At 31.8% G+C, this 20,416-nt stretch overlaps 2 protein-coding genes across 2 annotated transcripts; both read right to left on the reverse strand.

Moving 5' to 3' along the window:
• Positions 1-163: 163 nt before the first annotated feature.
• On the reverse strand, positions 164-7,512 carry LOC145590859 (sulfate transporter 3.1-like). Its single transcript, XM_081647251.1, has 12 exons — positions 6,993-7,512; positions 6,295-6,502; positions 4,314-4,485; positions 3,677-3,742; positions 3,151-3,264; positions 2,503-2,619; positions 2,292-2,418; positions 1,828-2,114; positions 1,154-1,344; positions 968-1,053; positions 740-816; positions 164-629 (listed from the first exon to the last, which is right to left on the reverse strand). Exons 1-12 carry the CDS (start codon positions 7,339-7,341, stop codon positions 426-428), a joined length of 1,998 nt encoding a protein of 665 aa, XP_081503377.1. The 5' UTR covers positions 7,342-7,512; the 3' UTR covers positions 164-425.
• Positions 7,513-9,584: 2,072 nt separating this feature from the next.
• On the reverse strand, positions 9,585-16,724 carry LOC145604041 (sulfate transporter 3.1-like). The gene is made up of 12 exons (XM_081659998.1): positions 16,194-16,724; positions 15,001-15,208; positions 13,763-13,934; positions 13,504-13,569; positions 13,093-13,206; positions 11,776-11,892; positions 11,418-11,544; positions 10,987-11,273; positions 10,694-10,884; positions 10,502-10,587; positions 10,183-10,259; positions 9,585-10,042 (listed from the first exon to the last, which is right to left on the reverse strand). The coding sequence occupies exons 1-12, from the start codon at positions 16,540-16,542 to the stop codon at positions 9,863-9,865; spliced, it is 1,974 nt and encodes a 657-aa protein (XP_081516124.1). The 5' UTR covers positions 16,543-16,724; the 3' UTR covers positions 9,585-9,862.
• Between the last annotated feature and the right edge of the window lie 3,692 nt (positions 16,725-20,416).

The following is a 20,416-nucleotide window of genomic DNA, read 5'->3' on the forward strand; positions in this document are numbered from 1 at the left end:
ATTTAGAAAAAATACATTAAGAGAAGTTAGTGAACTTCAACAAAATCTTAAATCACAAAAGCTAGTCAAAATTAAAATTTATAAATAGTGTCAAAACGTGCCATTAAATTTGGAATGAAAGAAGTGTTTGTATAATTCTACATTTTGAGTACTGTACTTAAATCACAAATATTGTTATATTAAGTGAGATAAACATTGAACAATAACAACTTTTGTCATAATAATTCTATATCCACGAACAATATTTGTCACAAATTGATTCAAAGACGACTACAAATCAAATAGCTTGTAATGGCTACAATTTAAGATTAAACATAATTTTGAAGCTTATTAAGGCTTATAAATTACATACTATTGCATCATTTTGATGCACTAGTAATCAACTAATTATATCAACAAATAATTGCAAATTTCTGTTGCTAAATTCAAACATTGTTGCTGGTGCATGTCTCTAATTGATCACCCATTGACTTCGGGGTTGACTTTGGGTTATATGTATGCAACATGTATGTGCATTTTCCAACTGCCTCTCCAACAGTCAAATGTATCCATTCTTCTCCTAACAATTCTACTACTTTCGATCTTTGCAATTTCTTCATTACTTCTCCTCCCGGATTTGCCAATACAAGCTAATCAAATAAAAGAGGAGATTACAAAAATAATTCTTATTTTTCAAGTATGTCTAATAATTAAGAATCGACGTAGATTATTAAGTCAATAATGATAAAAGAATATATACCCTGAGATCTCTTCTATCCATAACCTTCTTAAGTTCTTCAAATATGTTGATTCCACTCGTATCAATGCTTCCAACCGCTACAATTGCCACAAATTTTATTTTCATAATGTCTAACTCGAACTATTAATAAAATTATATATGTAGTAATATACATCTAAGTTCAAAACTAAGAAATGTTAATTCGATTGGAGCCTGGTTATGCTAAGTGTAGGTACAATGTAAACTTACCACTCATATCCAAAATCACATAATGTAAATTGGCCTCTCCGGATGATTTTAACCTATCTTCTTCTTCGTGAATCCACCTTATGATTCTGTTAACAAACACGAAAATATCATTTGTAAGAAAAACTCGATTCCTAGTCAATTTTCCTCTATCTAGCTTAGCTTAGTAATTAATAAGAGATTACATACCTATCTCTTAAGTAAGTAGCATTGGCAAAGAATATAGGAGCACCAATTTCAAGTATGAGTATCCCAGGGACAGTTTGAGCCGCAGGGTATTGGTCAATGCTTCGATAACTAATCGAATTTGGCACATTGCCCATAACAAAAGTTCTTGGTCTTGCTACAAATAGTAACAACCTTAGCACAGAAAATGCAACCTGCAAATTATTCATAATCAAACAATAACAACTACCTTATATTAGTCCCAAAAATAAATACATAATTTTATGCAATATTTTGACCATCCAAGTTATTATGAGGACTAGTTAGGGTCTGTTCATATTTACTTAATTTCAGTTCAGTTCAGTTCAGCTCTAATCAGTTCAGTTCAGTTTAGCTCCAATCAGTTCAGTTCAATTCAGTTCAGCTCCTAATTTTCCTCTCTCATAAAATATTCATTTCAGCTCAGTTCAGTTCAGCTCTAATCGGTTCAGTTCAGCTCAGCTCAGTTCAGCTCCAATCAGTTCATTTCAGTTCAGCTCAGCTCAGTTCAGTTCAGTAAATGTGAATATGCCCTTAGACTAGACAAAACTGACCCGACAACAATAAAAATAACCAAAATAGTATGCATGAAGTGTTTTACTACATGGCTAGCTTTAAAGGGGTTAAGAACTACCATACGGAGTAAAAGATTAACATACCGCGACCACTAGGCCAGTTTCAACACTACCAAAGACCACACCAATGTAGGCACTCATACAAACCATAAAATCGAATTTGTCAATCTTCAACAAATGGATGGCAGCCTCATAATCTATGAGTCCGAGCATGGCAGAGATGATAATGGATGAAAGTACTACAAGAGGAGTGTAATAGAACAATGGTGTTAAGAACAATAATGTGATCATTACTGCCACTGACATGACTATGTTTGAAACTGCTGTTTTACACCCTGCATTGTAGTTCACCGCTGATCTTGAAAATGGACCTAGGCATTCAATATTGTACGTGGTTAGTTAACCACAAAGTTGTTTAACAAATACTAATCGAGTGTGTACTAAATAAGGCTAAAGAGTAATATATATATATTGTGCGTGTATTATGAAATAGAGGGAATAATATCGTAGCAAAACATATATATGGAATTAAGTAAAAGGTTACGTACCAGTGGTAAGGTAGCAAGAGGTGCAAGACCCAAAAATGTTCATCATGCCAAAGGCAATCATTTCTTTGTTACCATCAATATTGTAATTCTTAAACATGGCAAAGCTTCTTCCTACAGCAACTCCTTCCTGCATTTTGATTAGTATATGATTAATTTTCTAAACTTCATGTTAACTAATACGAAATTTGATGGTCAAGGTATAGAAGCTCACAGCCATAGCAATGACACCGGTAATGATTCCGGTTTTGAGAGCCACCGGAAAGTAAGGAGAAATGAATACAAAGTCACCAAAGGATGGTGGATTTATACCCTTCTTTAAGTAACCTATCTGTAAATGTCCCAAGTTGAACAAATTCATTAAGTTTAATATATAACACGAAAGACTAAAGTAAAAGTAAAAAGAACTTTACAGAGCAGTTTTAAATGAAAGTAAAGAATAGTAACATTAAATGTTAAGTTAAAATTTAAGAACTTGTTCAAAGACTAATCAAATTTTAATAATTATATAGTTCATAATTAACATATTTTTTTTCAAATAATTAATTATATTACATTATTAATGGTATTAAATAGTATCATCCACAATTTTTTATATTTTACCAAATAACATTAATAATGGGCCGACATTTCTAACATTTCAGCCCATAGCGGTTTGGACTCACTTGTTCCAATCCAACCCAATATTCTCATGTGCCTATACTTCTTTACTACTTGTAGTAGATTTCAAAAAAAAAAAAAAAAAAAAAAAGGAACAATGTATAAGTCTAAAAAAGATACGTGTAATCGTGTATTAAACAAATTATGAAGTAAATAATTTACTCAAAAAAAAAAAAAAAAAAAGAGAGTTGAGGAAGCTTACCACTTGGATACCATGTTTTTCAGCATGGGTGAGATAAACAAGTAGGCTTCCCAATATAACCGATGTCAAAGGAGCCATTGCTGATATCCAAAACAACTTTGGTTTTCTTTTGCTCTGCATTCCATTTAACAAATTGTCGTCCCAAACAATACAGGAGTAAAGATTATATCATTGTATGTACTACCTCCGTTAATTGTTATCTGCAACTTTGAAATATAAATATTTTATGTCTCTCAAATAATACTTCAAAGTTACAGATAACAATAAACGGAGATAGTATCATTTATCATCTCATTGTAAAAGTACGTTTATTTAATTTAAGCTACCCAATACGGATTACTAGCCCTACCCTGGCCCGTACACTTTTCTACACAACATGCACGCATGTATGATGCTCATTGTGCTCTCACTAATTCACTATACATGTACATTGATATAATATTACGGAGTAATATAGAAAATATAATAATTTCATGTGAAAAATAAAGCATTTAAGCTAAGAAAGAATTTATCTTAGTGCACTTACAAAGAATCTAGTGAGAAGCAGGAAGAAGAGGAAGCAACATCCCAATACCACACTTTCCCATCTCCACTGCATAACAACAAAAACATAGACACCAATTAATATATCATGACTACAATGCTTTCAAGTTTCAATGAATTCAATTGATTGGTCAAAAAAAATGGCTATTGCTTAATAGGGGTGGCAATTTGGGTCAGCGGGTTGGGTTCGGGTCGGATTTCGGGTCGATTTCGAGTTATGATTAAAAACTATAAAAATAGTGTAAAACTTAATATTATTATGAAATATGAAATTTGGGTCAAATCGGGTCGAATTCAGGTTGTTCGGGTCGGGTTTCTCTCAATAACTTCAGGTCGGGTTTGTGTCGGGTCAGGGATTGCCAGCCCTAGTGGTGATATGTACTTATATATTTCAACTTATATATAATTTTGGAATAATATAAGAGGAAACTGACTATAGACTGGCCTAGCTGGCGGATTGAACTAAAATAAACTAGAAATAAAAGTAGATGAATTTTAACTCCAAAAGAATAAAACCTATTATGCCAAAAGACAAATTGTTATGCATTATTGGATGTACAATTTTTGCTATTTTAGCGTATACTAGGTAATATTAATTTTATAGAGTGATATAAATAAACCTGGTGTTCTTGAGAAAAGACAGAGTGCATAACATTGATGAGATCTGTGGATTGTGTGAAATGAGTAAGTCCAAAAATTCCCTTGAGCTGTTGCAAGCACACCACTGTTGCTGCTCCTCCCATGAATCCCACTATTGCTGCATGTGATAGAAAATCTACTATGAACCCTAACCTGCATAATTATCGAATATCGATCCATTAATCACATAATTAATCTATCTTATTACAGTAACAAAAACCTTTATAATTATAAGTATGTTGAGCCCATGAGAAAACTTATATGTGACTGGTGTGTTGTCCTACATTAAGTAAGAGTAGGGCTGTCAAAAGCTGACACGACACGATAATCCGACACGAACCCAACACGAAATAAGTGGGTTTGGGTCAAGAATTCTCAACCCGTTTACATAATTGGGTTGACACGAACACGACACGAAAGTAAACGGGTTAGGTTTGGGTTGAAACTTTCAACCCGAAATCGACACGCATAACACGATTATATAAATGGGTTGAACGACAACCCGTCAACCCGAACCTCACACGCTTAATCTATTAATTAAGTAGTAAAAATAACTGAATTTTTCTATTCAAAACTTGTAATTTTGTAAATTATTTTGACACCATTTATACATTTTGGAAATATTTTTGGCGGTTGATTTGACGAAAAAATTATTATTTTCATCTTTTATAAATTAAATCTAATTTGGCGGATAATTTGAAACAATTCTTATGTATGGTTGTATTGTTAAAACTACTAACTTTAAAACCTTGTGGTATCTATTGTTAAAATTACTAACATAAAGTTGTTGTAATATCTTTAACAAACTAATGATGTCTTTTTCTTTTTTTTTTGAATTGAATATTAATTAGTTTATTATATACTAAGTGGGTAAAAGGTTACACGGGTAACCCGTTTAATAAGCAGGTTAGGTTTGGGTCAAGGGTTTTCAACCCGTTTAATAAACGGGTTAGGTTTGGATCAAGGGTTTTTCAGCCCGTTTAATATCGACACGAACACGAACCCGACACGACACGACCCGTTTGACAGCCCTAAGTAAGAGTTTGTATTGGGATGTGTATTCCACATTACAGAAAGAAGATAATTGCGGCCACTTAATAAGGGTAGGGACTACTTCCCTCATTGTCGTATGGTTTTGAGGTGAAACTTCCTTTGTCTTATAAAGCGGTGGACTTGCACTCTCCTGTGAAAAATGTGGCCTAGACTCGTATTTAACAAGGTAGAATAATTAATTAGTGGTGTTTTGTTCATTGCTTGGACATAATAATTAAGAATTTTGGCTTTACGTAAAAGTTGCAATTATTAAAAAGTTCACCATATGACATGACAAAGAATTAATTAAAATATAGGGTGAAATAAATTATCAAAAAAGGGAAAGAAGGGTCCAAAAGCAAAATTACAAAAATATTACCAAAAGAATTTGTTTAATTTTGTCATTAATTGAGTTTGCCAACTTTAATTTGCATGGATTTATCCATACATCTAAACTCTATCCAATCATACTCAGAATGTGGGAATTGAAGAAAATTATTAAGAATGGTCACTTGCTACTTAAAGTTAGATCTATTTTCTGCTTTACAGATTTTGAAGCAATTATAAACAATTTATATTTTGTCCTCTAAAATTATTAAGATTTCATGTGGAAAAATAAATATCTAGTTTGAAGTATGGACAACAAGTACACGTAGTACATATATTATGAGAAAATAGATCACTTTTACCATTTTACGGTGTACTATATACTTATACTTCGTAATAATTTTGTATACATTTTAAGATTGAACCATAATTTACTTTAATTTTTAAAATTGTAACATTATATCGAATGAACAAAGGATACATGTACATAAATAAGCTAGATAGATTGACACTACATATGTTGCTTATGTTAGAGAAAATTAAATTTGTATATAGTAGTAATGTAGAAGTAGTTTTAAATTTGAAAGTAATTGTAGTACCAACCTCAAAAGGCCTAAAGAAGTTTGGAAAACTCCAGCAACAAGGGTGGCTGTAAATGCAAGATGAAGAAATAGTTTGGGATCCTTGGTTGGATTCACGACGGTGCTTAGCATAGACCCTGTCAAGAGTGATGCCACCGCGACTGTACCCACAGCCAAGTCTCTAGAGCTCCCCATCATCGCGTACACCAATGGTGGAACAAAACTAGAATCTGTGCAAGTATAACACACCCAAAATAAAAATAAAAATTGTAAATAAATACAAAAATGTAATAATAAATGACAATGAAATATGTAAGTGTATGTTAGAATGACACACTTTTAGACGTTTAATTATAACAAAATCTCACTTGATAAGAAAAAATAGGGAGTGAATCATAGACATGTACGCATTTTGTGTTTAATTGTTTATATATAAGCTAAGGCATCACATTTATTTACTTATGTTTTGTTTGTAAAAGCCACAAAAATCAAAGTGGTACACCTATAATTAGGTCATAGATTCATAGTTCGTTAGCTGATCTTTGCAATATAGGTCATGTATAGTATGATAATGATGTAGTGCATGAAATTAAAGGTGAAACCCATAAACATATACGATGCATAAACTATAATTTGAAATAATAAATACACATAATTAAGAACATGTATATGTATATTCCAATGTTAAATAGTTTGTATATTGTATACTATTGTACTTACATAGGCCAAGAACTGGGGGCAAGTTAGCAAGTTTAGCATAGCTGATCCCTTGAGGGATAGCAAGGCTAGCAATGGTGACTCCGGCAATGAGATCCGACTTCAAGAACTCCAAACTATACTTCGGAGCCCACTCGAGGAAAGGGAAGAAGTATTGCAACCCTAGTATGAACTTCCTAGATCTCGGCTGGTTCTTAAACTGCCTCAATGGGTCGTCGGGGAAGAATGTCTCCTTCAATGAGGCTTGTAGAGAGTTTAAGAATGGTTGAGGTGGTGGCACCGCCACTCGGCTCTTACATTGCTCCATATTCGCACTAGGGTACACATATTGTTGATCCTCCACCACCCCCATATGATAACACGATTACTATAGTGTTACAAGTTATAACGTGATTGTACTAGATTTTATTTATGAAGTAAATGATATGACTTATGTATGTATTTTAATATTGATAAAACGTCTATAAATTAATGATTTTTTTTTTTTATTTGATAGAAGAAAAATGGGGAGAGGAACATTAATTTATAGACTTGAGAGATGAAATCATAAGGTAATGAATTGAAGAGTATATATAGAGGAAGATCAAGGCATATGGTTTGGACTTTGGAGAGTGTCCAAATTAAAGGAAGCCACTTGTGGATATTACGTCACTTGGACACGTGGCTTGGTCTTGGAGAGACGTTAAATGTCATAATCACTTATTAGGGGTCAAGCATTGCCTAATTATTCTTTGCCTATTATTGCATTGTGTTTTTAGGTATTCAAAAGTCATAACTCACTTTCTACTAAGAGTGGACTTGTTTCCCTAATTTTCAGCTTTCATAATTAATAATACAACTAATTTATGTGAGATTAATTTTAATAAATTAACTAATTAAGTATTATGCAATTTATATAACTGATTGGATCTAAATTGAACTAAACTGATTGGATCTAAATTGAACTGAAAGCTGAACTGAACTGAACTGAATTGAAATTAAGCTGAAGTGAACAGATCCCAAAGTATACTATCTAATAATGACTGAATTGTAGATGTTAAGGGTAAAGTACTATATTGTCAATTTGTGATCATAAATAACAATCGAACAAAGTAAATTTCGTACAAAAGAATTACACATACATTTTAAGCTTGAGATATTTCCTAGTAATAGTTAGGCCTCCTTATTTAACGATTATCATGCTTAAACACGTGGTATAGACAAGATCAAGACATAATTGTCCACCTTTTTTCGTCGCTAAGCTAATTTAGGTGTACAGAAATAACAGAATAGTGGCAGTAGGTCAAATGATCAAACTCCTCCTCTTTCCTCCTCCCCAACCCTAAAAAGGCAATCAAAACGTACTTTTACATATACAATTTTTTAATTTGTGAAATTATTTAAGAAATTATATATGATTACAACAATTGAATTTAATTTCAACGAGGTGGTATAGGTTCGGCTCCTCTCGTTAAACTATGGGGGATCATGCATTTAAAGTTTCTTCGAGTCTCTAATTCAATAATAAATATATTAAATGAACAAAGAATTGAAAAATTAAAACATTTTAGGTCAAACCTATGAATTGAGTGTACCTGCCTACAAATATAAAATTGAGATTTGAGTGTCTAACCCAAATATATGTAAAAACATTGACATGCGTGCTCTTATCTTCCCTTTTTTAATGTGGGATAAATCACATGTCGTTTTCTCCGACAAATCCTTAAAAATAAAAGGTAAGGGATAGTTTCATCTAACAAAATGACATACAAGTAATATTAGCTAAAATACAGCTCTCAAGCATCAAGTTGCATTACATGTAGTTAATTAACTTATTACTACTCCTATTACTTTAAGCTTTCCCAAGGTCCGTGATAAAAGGTCTCCACCAATCAATTCACGGAGTATATTTCAGATTAAGCACTCATATTAGTTATACACTATATGTTATTATGTTATCAAATTATCAATCATCTAAAGTCTAAACAATGAAAAGCTAAGCTATATGCATTTCATAAATTAAATAAGCTACGAGGGCCTAATTAATTTGGATCATAAATGTGCCAATTGATGTAATTTAATAAGAAAATGTTGAATTATTATCATCTTTATTTGGAAGCTTTGTTGGTCACCAAGTCAATAAGCATAGTAAGTAAACAAGAACACAGCCGTACTAGGCGGCCACGCTAGGATTTTTATGATTTAATAATTATGATTTCTAGTCAATTATTTAATACTCCCTCCGTCCCTAAATTACATTCCTATTTCTAGAATTTATTCCTCACATAATATTATAATAGAGGAAAACAAGAATGTAATTTAGGGACGGGGGGAGTAGGTATTTCTATAGTTAACTATGTACATGCGAAAGTGTAAGCTTTAATCCTCTATAAATACAATGGTATAAATTAAATCAAACTTGTCGAACTGTATAATTGCAAGATCAACTAGAGAACTAATCGACTTCTTATAGCATTATCCAATCCATATACACGTAGCAAAAGCTTCATTGTATGTAGGATTAGATTATAAAGGAAGGAGCTTTAATTTATACAAGGATGAAGAAGCTAATTAAGTAGCAATGACAATGCATTACAATGTGAAGAAGATTGCAAATTCCATGAAATATTTTTTCATGATTCATAAATATACACAATATAGCTAGCATCATTTTGATGCACTACAAAATAGTTTTACATGTTGATGATTTAATTTGGAAGGCATAAAAACCTTAGCTTCCAATTAACAATCACAACTTCTTTCTAATTTTCATTAAGTTGCTAATAACAATACTTTCTTCCCCAGGCCACCTAATTAATTGTTCTTAATTTCTTATGATTAAGCACCAAAACAAAATTTAAATAATAGCAAATTTATCAATAATTTAAAATAAGTCAAACATTGTTGCTCCACGTCTCGGGTTGACCATCAGCCTTGTAAGTATGAAGCATGTACCTACATGCTCCAACTGCCTCCCCAACGGTCAAATGTATCCATTCTTGCCCTAATTTCTCTATGAATTTGGCTCTGTCCAATTTCTTCATCACTTCTCCTCCTGGACTTGCTAATACAAGCTGAATTTTACAAGGAAAAAAAAAACATTTAAATAAGAATCAGCATTATTTTTGGTAAGATAATATAAAATATATCGATTTTCGTACTTTTAAGATTGAACATGTAACAATTGTGAAACTACGTAATAGGATATATGTACCTGAAGCTTTCTTCTGTCAATGATCTTCTTAACTTCTTCAAACATGCTGATTCCACTTGTGTCAATGCATGAGACGGCTGCAATATAATACCGAATTTAGTCTTTAAGTTATGTCATAAGTTTAAACTCGCCTTCACATAATAACATCCACACATGTACTATGTAGTGGTCTAGACTTGTTGGCTCCCTAGAGCTAAATAGTGGTAAGATTCGAACTTTTAACCTTAGGGTAACAAGAATCCTACCACTTATTAGCTAGACAAACAAAAACATTGGTTATTGATCTAATTGCTATTTTTACTTCTATAGTATAACATACCTCTCATATCCAAGATGACATAACGTAAACTAGACTCTCCAGATAACTTCAACCTCTCTTCCTCATCATCGATCCACCTCGAAATCCTAAGAACAAACACACAATCATTTATATAACAATCTAAATTCCAAAAACAATATATGTTTTTCATTATATATAAAATAAACATAAAGAACTATTCTTTTAAATTACCTTTCTCTTAAGTAGGTAGAATTGGCAAAATATATAGGAGCACCAATTTCAAGTATGAGAATTCCGGGCACAGTTTGAGCTTCCGGGTATTGATCAACACTCCTATAGCAAATCGAATTCGGCACATTACCCAGGACCGTGGTCCTTGGTCTAGCCACGAATAGCAACACCCTCAACACGGACAATGCAACCTACATTATTTCGAATAATAATGTCAATTAATAACTAGTTTGTCCGGATTGGAACTTATTAGCCCTTATTTGAACTTATATTTTCTGGTAACTAATACTTACCGCGATCACTAGGCCAATTTCAACGCTGCCAAAAACCACGCCAATGTAGGCACTTATGCAAACAACAAAATCAAATTTATCTGTATTCCAAAGATGAATCGCGGCATCATAGTCTATAAGGCCGAGCATAGCAGACATGATGATGGATGAGAGGACCACAAGAGGGGTGTAGTAGAACAATGGTGTGAGGAATAGAAGTGTGATCATCACAGCAGTTGACATTATTATGTTTGAAAATGCTGTTTTGCACCCGGCGTTGTAATTCACAGCTGACCGCGAAAATGGACCTAAAGCAAGTGATTTATTTAAGAATTTTAGATTAGTATAACTAGAAATTAAATCATTTGAAAAAATAATTCTAGTAGAAATTCACTTGTTTTTATTAATTAGTTAATTATCATATGTTAAATTAAATTAAATAATGTACGTACCTGAGGTAAGATAACAAGAAGTGCAAGAGCCAATTATGTTCATAACTCCAAAGGCAACCATTTCTTTGTTTCCATCAATGTTGTAGTTTTTGAACATAGCAAAGCTTCTTGCCACAGCAATTCCTTCCTGTAATTGATTACATCATGTGATAGTAAGTAATTAAGGTACTTGAATTATTGTTCGTAAATAAGTTTTGTTCACGTGGTGCAACAGTTGTATAAGAAATGTTACAACCCCAAATATTCCAAGGTCATAAAGAGGTCAGGTTATATTGTTGATGTGGTGCAACAGTTGTATAAGAAATTTTCCAGTATACGTGATTAGTAAGAAGTTTAAGGCAAAGGTATAGCAACTCACCGCCATAGCAATGATACCGGTAACAATGCCAGTTTTGAGAGCCACCGGAAAGTAAGGAGAGTACAATACAAAGTCTCCAAATGAAGGTGGATTAATGCCCTTCTTCAAGAACCCAATCTGCATATCCATCAAAAATGAAAACTCTATTAATTCATTTGCTCATATATATTTATAAAACTGAAACTTCTCGATCAAATCTTATCTTTATAGAAGTTACTTATTATAGCATATTCAATTCACTGATATGTGAATGTCAACTAGCTTAGTTGGTTAAAATATTAAAAGGTAGGTAACCAAAATATTGGATCAAATCTCGTCCACGAGTACATTATAGATTATGTGCCATTATGCACCCCTAAATATTTAGGAAGTATACAAGTGATACAAGTACAATGGTTTAGTCATTTAGTGGGGCTGTCCCGAACATGTATGTGCATAATTACACCCCTAAAGAAAAAGGAAGATTCTGCCATATATAGGAATCTTCACACAACCAATTATGATATGATGGGCCAGCCCAAAGACTTCCTCATGGCAAACAGCCTTTAATTGAATAGCTTGAGGGCCCAACAATATATAAGTGGTGGGCCATACTTTAGTAATACGTCAAGATACAAAAGGTATAGTGGGTATGGATTTAGTGGCACAGACCAATATTCGTCTTCAGAGTTCTGTTCTGATTATACTTATGGAACTCACTACTTATGTTGTGGACTGTGGTCCAAGGTTACCACTATTACTGGATATTACATTTTGCAGATCTCATTTTGACCCACTTCCAAAACGACATAAGAGCAGATGATATACACGGAATTTGATCTAAATCCTCAAGATTCAAGACATTAACCAACTAAATTAATTGATAATTTTTTTTTAAGAGAGCCACAAGGGCGGGGATGAGAATCGATCTCAGAATCTTTTAGAATCGAGAGAGAAGTCCTAACCACTTGAGTTGTCCTGAACTCTCACAGTCAAATTTATTTTCTTAAATATACCAAGAAACTTGTTAATCATATGCATACCCTAAATAAAGTTGTGTTTTTGCCTTGTATTGATGTAACTTTCACTATATTCCATAATATTTATGGATTTTATATTGATGATCAAGGAGGTCATTTTCCAAGTTTAAATGTTGTGTTGATCTAATGTATTTATTTGTCAAGGTACATGTATGTGTTAAGTGCTTTCACTTTAAAGGTTTGATTATCTCTAAAAAGTGATATAAGAAGAAGTGGCAATCAATTAAGAAACATATGTAAGTCATATACAAAATAACAAAAGTGTAGAATATTGAGATAAGACGTTGCCGAGACTTACCACTTGAACACCATGATTTTCAGCATGGGTGAGATAGACAAGTAGGCTTCCCAATATAATTGAGATCAAAGGAGACATCACTGATATCCAAAAGAATATTGGCTTTCTCTTGCTCTACATTTTAAATACCAAAAAAGCATGTAATTAGTAACCGGAAAGGAAAGTCACAAAAATCGCGTAAATATAGACACTTTCTCTATGACTAATCCAGTAATCCTACATCTATTCCTTTTTCTCGTTTATTATTCTTTTTTCGTGAGTACAACGTTTTTTTACACTAATACAAGGTATACTTATTTTTTTCACTTACAACCCCACTTTTTGACTTTAGTTCTTCATTTTTTAACTCTTGTGCATACAAAGTATTAAGAAAATAGGTTAAACTTTATTAAGAAAATAGGTTAAACTTACAAAGTATTTAGTGAGAAGAAGGAAAAAGAGGAAACCACATCCTAGTACTGCACTTTCCCATCTCCACTGCACAATTCAAAAATTAACAATCAATTAAATACTCAACATTTAACATTATGAAATGTACAATTAATCAAAAGATCAATAATTAAGATAATGGAATACTATATATAATAGTTATGTACTGTATTAAAAAGCAAGTGGGTGGTTTAATTATACTTTGTACATAATTAGTAATTAAAATAAACAATTATAGTACCTGGTGTTCTTGGGAAAAGACAGAATGCATAACATCAATGATATCTGTAGATTTAGTAAAATGAGTGAGTCCAAGTATTCCTTTGAGTTGTTGCAAACACACCACTGTTGCTGCTCCTCCCATGAATCCCACAATTGTTGCATGTGATAAGAAATCCACTATGAACCCTAGCCTGCATTATTATTATTCTCATCATTATTAATCCATCAATTAATTATCTATTTTAGACTTATAATCAAAATAATACAAATATTAACATAATACCAACTTTAGTATATTAACATCTGCATATTAAATTTCTTGTTTGCCCATTAGTCATTTTAGGTCAAACTATATTGTATTATCAAAAAATATATATATATACTCGTATATCATATATATTACAAAGTTGATAATATTATCAAAATGATTTTAGAGATAAACAAGTACTCAGCTCAGCTCAGCTCAACTCGTATATCTTATAAGCAAAACCCTTTATAATTGTACACTTTTATAGTGAATGACAATTGGCCTATCTTAGCAAATTCATATCCAAGGAGACAAACAATATCTCCATATGGGAAAATCAATATTCTTATCTTTTTTCATGTTAAAACTGCATTGAAAAAATAAAGTTTAAGATCAAAAAGTGTAAGAAAATTCCAACAATAATTTCAAAAAAAGTGATATCTCTGAAACCCTTTTTTTTTTTGTCTAATAATGCATGACCTATTGTGTTTGTGAGTGCAAATAATTTTATTCCTTGGTATAGAAAAAAAGGCACAAATATTGGAAATTGTATCATTGAAAATTTTGATAGCATATGCTTCGATATGGTGAATTGAACCTTACCCAAACAGCGATCTTACTGGCATATTTCCCACTATTTTCTGACCAATCACAATCTAATTATATGGAGAAAGTTGTATGAAAAAAGATGAATCTCTTAGATATGGCCACTTGCCTCTCAAGATATTTCTCCGTACGAGTACAATTCACATGTAAAATAATAGTCACATATACTATTTTAACATGCTTATTTACATAATTAAAGTGATTCATGAATGATTTATTATCTACTACCCTTATTAAAATTGAGCGCATAAATATATAGATAGTGCAACTATTATTATATACTTCGTAAATATTATATAAACTAGTAGAAGATGTGCTAAAAAAAGTTAATCATGTTTATCCATACTATTGGTACTTAAACGTTAAAAGTAATAAGAACAATAAAAGAAATTTACTATACCAACCTTAGTAGGCCTAAAGTGGCTTCAAAAATTCCAGCAACAAGGGTAGCAGTAAAAGCAAGGTGAAGGAATAGCTTCGGATTCTGGTTCGGATCAACAACGGTGCTTAGCATAGCTCCGGTCAAGAGAGACCCCACCGCGATGGTTCCTACCGCCACATCTTTAGAAGTTCCCATCATGGCATAGACCAAAGGTGGAACAAAGCTAGAGTCTGATTATAAATCCACAAAATATGTTTAATGTTAGATAACATATACGACGTTTTCAAAAAAAAAAAAAAAAAAAAAAAAAGATAATATATACTACGTATGTAAAAATAAAGTTAATTTTAATGTTGTAAGTTAATCGAATGACATGTCCATTGATGTAATCACTCACTGGGATCACACCTTGTACCATGTTAATCAATTAGTTCCACCAAGCCAGTAATTAGCAATAACTGAACTTTTAGTTAGTTGTAGGGTAAATCAATATACTTATAACACATATAAGATGTCTTGTATCATTGATTAATAAGATGAAAGATGACTAACTTATAAGATTCGTTTGTTTTAGGATGGAACGACAATATAACCGTGTTAGGCTTTCCTATCATAAGAAAGTGTGCATATACCACGTATAAAAACGCCTAAATTATTAAGAAGTATGTATTTAAAGTAATATAATTTAGTGCTCTCCAGTCTCTCTATACCACTTGCAACATTCAGAATCTTAATCAAGATTACTAGTCCGTACTAATTAACAAGTCATACACTCCACATTATTACTATAATAATACAAACATTCACTCCAATTTGTCATTAATACTCTAATTTTGCACTAAACGTTGTTTCACATTATTACTATATTTTAATTAAAAAAAACACTCACTCCTATTTGTCATTAAAACTCTAATTTTGCACTAAACGTTGCTTTTTTTTTTTTTTAAATTTATGATAAAACGTAGCTGTCATTAGATCACTAATTAGCCCCTTAATTAAAAAGATTACTTGCAATTGATTAATTAATATCTTTCACTTTAGTGCATGAAGATACTTAGATGCACTTAAATCATCAAATGTATAGATAGCTTTGTTTCGAATCAGATTTAAGATATTAACATCCAAAATAAATATAGTTTGATAAAGTAGAACATTAAGATAAATAATTAAAAATATCAACATAAGTGAGTATTATTTTACTATACTACAACTTACATAGTCCAAGAATTGGGGGCAAATTGGCAAGCTTAGCATAGCTGATCCCTTGGGGGATAGCAAGGCTAGCAATGGTGATCCCGGCAACGAGGTCCGACTTCAAGAAGTCCAACGTATACTTTGGCATCCACTCGAGGAAGGGAAAGAAGTATTGTAACCCTAGTATGAACTTCCTAGACCTCGGCTGGTTTTTGAACTGCCTCAAGGGGTCGTCGGGGAAGAATGTCTCTTTCAATGAGCCTTGTAGGGACTTAAAGAATGGTTGAGGTGGTGGCACCGCCACTCGGCTCTTACATTGCTCCCTATTCATGTTAGAATACACATACTGATCCTCTTGCACCGTCCCCATAAGATATCAGTAACACTGCTGATGTGGTATTACAAATAGAAATAGTACACGGGATATGTATGTATAAATGTTATATTATGGTCGGTCCAAGTTATACTAAGGTGGAGAATAATGTATAAATAGTAAGTGTATGAATGTTGTAGGAGATTTTGGAGGATGAGAGGGTTGAGATGAAGGTAATGATGTAAAATGAAGGGTTTATATAGATGAAGAGATAGATTATTGTGATTTAGGCATTGTATTAACTTAACTAAGTAGGGTTAAGGAGAGTGCGCAATGGGACCCACTATTGAGTATGCGTCAGCTGGACACGTGGCTGGTGTACGTTCATGCTCGATGATAGAAGTTGTATTATTTGTACAGTATAATGGAGAAGAATCGCTTCTCCGATTGTTAACCTTTTTTTTTTCCCCTTTTTCAGTATTGAGATCACAATATACTTCGTATAACTTTTGGTATTGGTCATTTTTTACCTAGAGAATGGAGTTAGATATTCTTATCATAAAGGTTGTCAACTTGTCATACTCATGTTTTTTTATTATAGGTAGCCAAGGTAGGTATTGCTACTTGCTACATAATGTTAGTATTATTACAAAGTTACTGGATGTCTAACTATATATATTTAGGGTATGTTCTGTTCAGCTTAATCTCAGTTCATTTCAATTTAGCTCTAATCAGTTCAGTTCAGTTCAGTTCAGTTTAGCTCCAATCAGTTCAGTTCTTAATTATCTTCTCTCACAAATAATTCATTTTAGCTTTATTCAATTCAATTTTGTTCAGTTAAATTAAGTTATTTTCAATAAATCGTAACAGGTACTTGTAATTTAGAAGACCTATTTTTTGGACCTTGTGTGATGCATGCATGAATAGAATTGTAATAGTAATGCTTTTAAATAAGTATTATTTCACATATTCTAAATGGTAAGTATTGAGAGACAATTGAGGGTGTAGTTCTAAAACAATATTATACCAACTTATGAAGGGCTATGGTATGGTTGCTTGTAAGTTATAGAATTGGATCGAGTTTATCAAAAAGAAATTCCTAGTTAGTTTCCTCAAGCTATCAAAATTTTCCACTTCATTAGAATTCGAATATACAATTAATTTTAATTGTTCTTGATTTTCTTAATATCCTATCAACCAAACAAGCACTTAATAAGTAATTGCATGTTAAGTATGTGGAGAGTCATTGTTATTAAATTAATAAGTTAGTTTACTAGCATATAAAGTGAGCATATAAAGAATTAGTGAAGTATATCACGTATATGGGAAGGAGGGACTGAGTTAGTTATGTTTCTTAATTATTAATTAATAGGATTTTATGGTGCAGGGACATGGACATGGAAGGTTCTTGGCTGCATATAGCATAGGTTCATGCATGATATCATGAATGAATATCCTAAAGTAGTAGATTCTAGTTATGTGTTAGACTGTGATTGGCTTAGGTGTTTAACCTGATTCATTACAAACATGACACGTGGTACAAAAATTATTGGCTAGGTATGACCAGGCTAAAAGGGTACCCAAAAGAGAAGTTTAGGTTTATAAATTATGGAATGATTGTAGACCAAGGTCGTGCTATACTTGAACTTTGACTTCTTGAGTTGTTAGAAATCAAATTTGGTCTTATATACTTGTATATCAGTGTATGCTTTATCGATTTGATTTTTTACTTATACTGACTTATAAATATGAGATCTAGCGATTTTGAAACTAAACTACAACGTAAAATTATTTGAACTTATTTTTATTGTAATTTTTTAAACTTGCACTCCTTAATAGTACTTGTCCATATTTATTTTGACTTAATAAACTTAACTTATCAAAATTTATATTTTCTAAAAATAACTATTTGACCCTAATAAAATTGTCATATTTGCATTCTTTACCTACAATTTTTATCATTTTTTTAACAATGGCAATTTTAATTTATCAATTGAAATTGTAAAAGTGGACAAAAACTGATGATGTGATATTTCACTTTATCAAAATTCTCTCCAAGTATGATTAACTTTGGATTTGAAATTATGTCTCAACTAATAAAAATAAATAATAATAAAAATAAAAAAAATAAAAAAAAATTATCTCGAATCCTAACTAATGTTGGCCACCCAAATATAAGTTAGAACTTAATTAATTATTTTACAGAACATCAATTAAAAAGACCGACAATAATCTACCAACTATATATGGAGTCATCCAGGGCAGCTAATAATTGGTTAGATGAAGGCACAAAGTTGCAATGTATAATTGTGTAATTCTTAGTTATTTTCTCAGTGATTTAACTTAATATGGTTGTAGCAAAAACTTAACAAAGATAAGGATCTTCTTTTTTTGAAGTATTATTGCCCATTTATAGGACACTGGCAGCCTGGCAGGAAGGTTGTGGGCCTGTAGCCCATAAAATTAAAGGCATGTGCATGTGCATATGCATAGTAAAAAAATACTACCTTTGCTTCTTTTTTATTGTTTCGTTTAGAATAATAATAATTTATTAAATATAAGATATTGTTAAATTTATCTCCAAACGCTTTGAGATATAGTTAATAATTCATTATGAAATACTCTATATGTATTTTCTTGCAGGTATCTCATTGTAATAAAGGTCATTATGTGATATGGATGGAAAAACATGCTTCTTGAAGATACGTACTTTCTCATTCTATCATTGTATGTCCTCTAAAATTTCTGCTTCTATATTTGCTATAGTTGATCCTTAAAATTGGAATGACGCAAAAAAACTAGCTTTAGAAGACTTCATCTCAAAACCAATTGGTACTTGACTTATCAACTACTCATGACTTCATGAGCAAAGCCTTAACAACTGTTTTAATATAACTCCTCTATTCCATATTGTTCTTCTATTTCAAATTACCATAGATGTGATGAGTCCGAGTAAATTTAATTAAATCATGCAATGAATCCTTGTGGTTTTTTTTAGAGGATACAAGTGAAATAAAAAAAATAACCTTGGAATAGTGAGCTAATTTGAGGTTAAATAATACTTTCTCCAATTCACGTTAGATTCCACTTCACGCTTATCATGACACAATAACAGTACACATGCATAACTTTTTTTTTTTTTTAATTTTTTTTTTATGCGGATGTGATTCAAATTACTCGTATTAATCATCATCACTTAATTTTTGAAGAATATCGGTAGGAAATTATTTTATAATTACAATTTACAAATTTTGTGGAAGAAAACCTTCAAGGGGCCGAGTTGACATTGTGATAGATAATCAGATATGGAATAAAAAGAATGTAACAGCTTATTGTCCACACACTAGAGTCTAGAGTAGTGATCAATGATAAATTGATAATTGATAAATGTTCTTTTTGCGTTGTTTGTTTGATATCCATTAAAAATAATGGGATTTCACATGTATTGATACATAGAATTGAAGTATATAGGACTAATGAGGGAATTAGGAGTGCTATAAATAATGCAACAAGTCAATGTATACAGAAAGTAGCAAACACAGATGATACAATACTATTGCCGATTGCGCAAGCATTTTGGTGGCTAATGGGTCAATGGCTACAGTGACTAAATAGTTTGCCAATCATAAGTTTATACTTCTTCCTCCACTCTTTTCTACTCCCTCCGCTTTTAAATATTTGCTCCTCTTTTATTTTCGACGTTTTTAAATACTTGTTCTACTACCTCCGTTACATATTATTTGCAACGATTAGACATTTTTCCTCTCAACTATTTGAAAAGTTTTTACAATATTTAATTTATTTTTCTCAACTAATGAATCCAATAATATAAATCATATCTTATTAATTTCATATTCTCTATCCTCCAATTCTCTCAACTAATTTTGTTTTTTTCAATTATTTATTCTTTCACCTACCCCACTATCGCCAT

This window comes from Chenopodium album, chromosome 2, assembly GCF_948465745.1.
Source record: "Chenopodium album chromosome 2, dcCheAlbu1.1, whole genome shotgun sequence".
In the NCBI taxonomy this organism is placed as follows: Eukaryota; Viridiplantae; Streptophyta; class Magnoliopsida; order Caryophyllales; family Amaranthaceae; genus Chenopodium; species Chenopodium album.